Source organism: Haplochromis burtoni, unplaced genomic scaffold, assembly GCF_018398535.1.
Source record: "Haplochromis burtoni strain Fernald_Lab_line unplaced genomic scaffold, NCSU_Asbu1 Contig_53, whole genome shotgun sequence".
Lineage (NCBI taxonomy): Eukaryota > Metazoa > Chordata > Actinopteri > Cichliformes > Cichlidae > Haplochromis > Haplochromis burtoni.
The window spans coordinates 739,242-744,991 of record NW_024582414.1 but is presented as its reverse complement, the minus strand read 5'-3'; the positions used below and the strand labels follow the sequence as shown (position 1 = coordinate 744,991).

The 5,750-nt window shown below is 38.6% G+C and overlaps 1 protein-coding gene across 1 annotated transcript; it reads right to left on the bottom strand.

Annotated features, from left to right (window-relative positions):
- Nucleotides 1–1,018: 1,018 nt before the first annotated feature.
- cunh1orf52 (chromosome unknown C1orf52 homolog) lies at nucleotides 1,019–5,550 on the bottom strand. The gene is made up of 3 exons (XM_005923909.3): nucleotides 5,116–5,550; nucleotides 3,352–3,562; nucleotides 1,019–2,683 (listed from the first exon to the last, which is right to left on the bottom strand). Exons 1-3 carry the CDS (start codon nucleotides 5,410–5,412, stop codon nucleotides 2,529–2,531), a joined length of 663 nt encoding a protein of 220 aa, XP_005923971.1. The 5' UTR covers nucleotides 5,413–5,550; the 3' UTR covers nucleotides 1,019–2,528.
- Between the last annotated feature and the right edge of the window lie 200 nt (nucleotides 5,551–5,750).

Below are 5,750 nucleotides of genomic sequence, written 5' to 3'. Positions count from 1 at the left end.
GCCAGCTTAGTAAAGGCCCCTGAATACTCGGTGGTCATGATGAGGTCTTGACCTTCCAGTAAATGTGTCAAGAATGATCTAAGGTTAGAGTGACACACACTCCTCAATGAGCAGAGTGATCCAGGGAACAGCCGTAACTGGAAATCTCTTGCAATTTAACTTTTCATTAGTACTGTTTTATTCCTTCAAATGACCACAAAATGTTATATTCTTAAAATGCGATTTAGATATTGAGAATGTTAAGTGAAGTTTTGCTGCATTCATTCTGTTTTTGTTAAAAGTGTGTAACATAACACTAATATGTTCTCTTTCATTAAAGATAAGGGGATAAGGTTAGCCACGTGTGACTTCTGGAGGGATGAAAAATGCTTTCCTGTGGTAAAATGATCTCTATAAGACAAAGAGGCTCAAGTCAAAGAATGCTGTGGATATCATATCAAAGACAGAAACAATTCAACAGCATCAAAAAAACCTCACAAAAACTAAGCTGGAATTGTATTTCTAAAGGCAACGCATTGCAAAACATCCATCTCCTGGGAAATTTCCAGCTACTAGACTGACAATGAGATGAATAATTCCTAAACACTGATGGATATGACCTCGCTGGTCTTTGCTCATTCAGTCAGTACAGAGAGGGGTTATTTGTGCGTAAATACAGCTGATAAAAATCAGTTCATCACTGCTGTTCTGCAGGCCCTGGTACACATTTCAGACAAGGCCAGGCACATACCTGGAGGCTGGAATTTTATCAGAAGCATATTCACCACTATTTCATGTCAACCCATGATGACAGATAGACCAGGAATTCCTCTGATCACTAAACTGTTGCAAAGTGGAAACTTTTTTTCCCCAATTCTCGGAAAACCATTATATTTACTCCAATGGCCACAGGAACCTAAAAAATGGATTGTGAGTTTTACAGTGTGTTGCTTTGATAACACAAATCTAAAAAACTTAATGGCTAAAAAATAAACAAATAAGCTATTCAATAAATAAACAGACTTTGCAACTTAAAAGGTAAATGACTCTTTTCAATAAACAATTTTATTGCCTCAATGGTTTATGTTGCCCAGAAAGCTATAAATATACCGTAACACTGAATTCAGAGAATTGCTGGAAGAAATAAAAGATCCACAAAGAAATACGTGTTCCAATACTCGACGTAGTCTAAATAAACATATAGGAGGTTATTTCCTGTTGTAGTCCCTGGTACATGACACTGAATCAACAGTTTGAATGGAACAAGCACCTCAAGAAAACTGAGACGACACAAACTTCCAAATCAAAGATTGCCACTCCCTTTTTGACAGACACAACATATATACACAGCTCCTGATTGCAATTTGAGTAGCCAGCATTTATGCAGTCACACAGCTGACCTCACCATAAACATTGATGGAGTTTCAGTGTAGTCTAAAGGCGACATCTAGTGGCCATAAGCAGGAACAACGGGGGAATGATGCAATTTCAGATTTCAAAGAACACACAATCATATTTTGGTGGTGAATGGGCAGTGAGTATACAACACAAAACAAAGTACAGACCAAGTAAACCACCACAGCCAAACATCACTGTTATTATACTTAATTAAATTTATAAAACAGGAAGTAAACACACTTACAGGTCAACATGTTTTGGCCTTCAGGCCTAATGGCTATGACTAAAAACAATCCTGGTGAATAATTGAAGTCCAGCAGAGTCAAACAAGAACAATCTCACAACGTTAATTGTTTGGAAATGATCACTTTTGTACAGCTGTGATATCCTTTATCATTGTGCCTTTAAAATACCCCCTTAGCTTGTTATTAAGTCCAAAATCACAGCTGTTAGCCTTTAGCCTTTGCAATGGGGCCATCAAATGATGTTTTTTGATATTACATGATATACAGTGCTTAAAAGATTTATTAGACCACTACCCAGAGAATTACCAAAATCATTTTATGTTTCTGTAACAGATAATCCATCTTTATTCTGAATTATATTTTTAGTGCTAAATACATAACTATTTTTTCCAGCAATTTTCAAACTGTTTTACTGAAAAGCAGAAAATACCCAGTAAATTATTATTTTTGATTAAGATGCCACCTCAAAGTTATTTACCTGCACTCCTGAACAGAAACAATGGTGTTAGTGGTTTATAATTTGGGCCTAGTAGCGCGATCGATCATTTCCGACTTGTCATTGTAGTTCAGTTCAGACTTGGGTATAAAAGTGTGAATTCAGTTTGTCATTTACCTAAAAAACTACAACAAGTTTGAGCTTTAAACAAGTTTTTCACAGATGTTCTTGTGCTTATGGCAGCTGGTCTGATAAATTTAAGCACTGTTAACAATGTTGCAAACTGAACCAAATTAAAAAATTCTTATGTGCTCACAGTCTTGAAAAAACAAACTACTGCTTCAAATTATAACATGTACATACAGATAAAACAACGTTCTATGATTGCATGCTCTAATGCAGTGAATGCTCCCTGCTGATGGAAAAGATTTAAATTGCAGACAATTTCCTGGGTGCAGAAAGTTTGGTCCTCACTCAATCTTTTGCCTGAGGATCCTTTTCTCTTCTTCAACAAAGTTCTTGTCAGATGTGGCTTGTCCAAAGTCCCTCTTCCTCTTCTCCTTCTGCTGGAAGGTCTCCACTCGCCGTTTCTTGGCAGACAGCCCTGGCTTCTCTGACTCCTCATCTGATCAGCAGATGACGAGTTGGATGGATTTGGGATTTTGTAGAGGGACGGAGAGTAAAACATAATCTTTATTATTATTTCTCAACAGCACATTCTTTAAATAAACAAGTCCACATTTTCCAAGCAGGTGCAAAGCAGAAAGCAGAGCAAACGCCCTCATTATTTTACTGTATTGCACTCATTTGTTACATATAGTTGGATGGAAATACGTAGGTGGAATGGTGCAGCTGATATTATGCTTCGCATCTTTGGGTATTGATTAAACACACAAAGACTGGCCTGAAACAGATGATTACATTTATAATCTGATACTTTTATTTAGTTTTTGGTATCATTTATTTCACATTTTTGTGGCAGCAAATCAAATAAATCTTTGTTAACAACTTCCAGCTCTTCTCTGAAGAAGTCCAAAAATCCTCACACACAACTTTTTCAACAAATTGAAAACGTTAACACAATGTTCACCTCTGGTATCTACTGTATTGCCCTTGTTTCATTTCCATGTAGTTCTTTTGCTTATCACAAGTTCATACTTTCTTGCTAATTTGCCAAATTATCAAATAACATAGGATTAAATACACATCAAAATTTATTGGGATTTTAAAGCCCGTGGGTATTGCACAACAGTATAAAAGAGCTGTGATGAGGAGAATGAAACTGAAACTCACCAGAGTCTGAGGGTTGCTCTTCTTCAGGTAGAAAACGAGCTTTGCCTGTATAAGCTTGCGGTGCGTCTTCGCCGTTGTCCTCGTACACATTGGACCACTTTATAGCCATGTCCATTCCAGGGGGAGGTCCTTTCTTCTTCTCTGGCTCTGCAGTGTAACTTTCAGGCGGGGGCACGGCATTTGTCTTCCACGGCTTAAATTCTCTGGCAGCCTTCAAGGAAAAAAAAGTGGAAAATTGGTTTAGAGAAAGTCAAACAGCAAAGGTGATCATAGCTAGTCTCCATAAGAGATTAAAGACAGTAAATTCTCTTTAAAATAAACAAGAAATATAACTATTATAATATGTGAATCACTCAATCACTTTATAATGTTCACAGTAGATATATATTGACTTGTTAACACTGAGGTTATGGCTTGTGGTGTTGCTGTACTGCACTACGTTATAATGAAAAGTCTTCCTAACATCGTTTCTATTGGCCTCATTCACTTGCAAAGAGAGAAGACAGAAAAACATCTTTCATGCACCAGAATGACATCACACATGTGGAAAAGTCTTAAGCTACACCTCAATTCTTTAGATGTTGCAAAAGATTTACAGCAATTTATTGGAACATGTGCAAACACAAATGAAAATACGGCATGCAAGTCAAAAATGATGCTGAAAAGCATCAATATTAGACAACTTTAGCTTCCTTTTAAATTCTTTAAGTAGCCTAAAGGGATAGTTTTTCAGGTTTCTTGAAGTCCACATCAAAACACAATGGTTATGACTGTAAATGACTGTAGACAGTCACCATTGTACCTCTCTCCTGACCACCTCCAATTTAAACCAAGATTTTCAAGTCTTTCATCCCTCCCTGTTTTTCAGTCCAGTTCTTGTGTAATCTGGCAAACCTCAACCTTTTCTCCTCCTTTCCTTCATTAAGAATGGCTTCTGGACAGCAACCCTTCCACCGAGACCATTTCTGATGAGGTTTTGGCAAACGGTAGATGGACCAACTACAGGGCCAGATTTCTCTCTCAGGTCTTGTGTCAGGCCCTTGCTGGATTTGTTTTCCTACTTGTTAAGAACACGATTTTCAGATACAGTTCATCAGCTGTAGATAATGCCTTTCTTTTTTGTTTTGTTAGACTTGCCACTTATTTGAGTGGCCTCAGCTTCCACGGAGTTTTTAACAACACTCTGCACACCATGCCATCACATTTTTAGCTCTTTGGTAATCACCTTATTGGTGCAAAGATACTATTTTATACTGTCAACCTGTGCACTCTTTGGCATTTTCATAGGGTCATCCGAAGAAATTAACAAATAATATGGTTTTTCAACAGGCTGATCGTAACAAAGTGCCTAAAAATTCTATTTAAAATCGGTTCTTTGCCAAGTTGTCTGTTAACTGTAGACACAAGATTGGTTCATCCGCTTATGACACACCTTGTTTGGAAGAACTATTGCTGAAGACCACTTAGAAAGGCTCTATGGAAGTAAATTATGAGGAAATGAATATGGCTCAATACTTCTGCACAGCCTGTACATATGAATATCGTTACAAAAGTCTGATAACGTCTCCAACCAACCACTGCAGATAGAGCTACACTGTGTGCATCAGCAAGCAAAGAAACAGCGACCACTACTGGGCAGCCTGAGCTAGCACAGGTGAAGCCGATAATCTGCTAATTGTGGCTCGTACAGTGTTTACACTCATCTAGCACATCAGAGCGTGCTTGTTGTGGTCATATTAACCGCAGTTCAACATGTATTTGTACCTCCTCCGGGGCTTTGACCGTCAGGCTGTCCCAGTCTATTTGCTTATTCAGCGGGTTATAGAGGAAAGTGGGTTTGGACACGGAGCGAAACAGCTCGTCGGGTTTGGGTAACGGAGCTCCGCCGGCATCTCGCTTGGTTCCCGGTAGAGAGGACCGAGCGCTCCCCTCGGCTTCGGTCCCCGCTTTCTTCTTTCGGCTTCCCCCCTGGTCGTCCGAATCGCTGTCGTTGCTGCTGTCGCTCAAATCGTCGTAGCTCGAGAAGAACCCCAAAGAGCCCGTCTTCTTTTCTTCTGTCATTTTTCCGAGGCTACAAATACTCTATTAAGGAACAAGATAATGCTGTAAAACCCACGCGAAAATGAAGCTAGATCCGCTGACCCTAACTTCTTCAAGATCTACTCCATTTTGAATGAGCCTCCAAAACAGTTGTAAAGCGAGTAGATGGTGTCGTAAAGCCTGTCGTGAAGCCATTTCCTAACAGGCTGGTGGTAATTTGCAATTCGACCAAAAGAAAATAAATCTTTCCGTCAAAGTCTTTCAGTATTTGGAGTTCATTTTAATGTTAAAATTGTTTCTTTATAATATACTCAGCCACAGTTATTATGTAATTAAATACAATTAATGGGCTGTTGTTT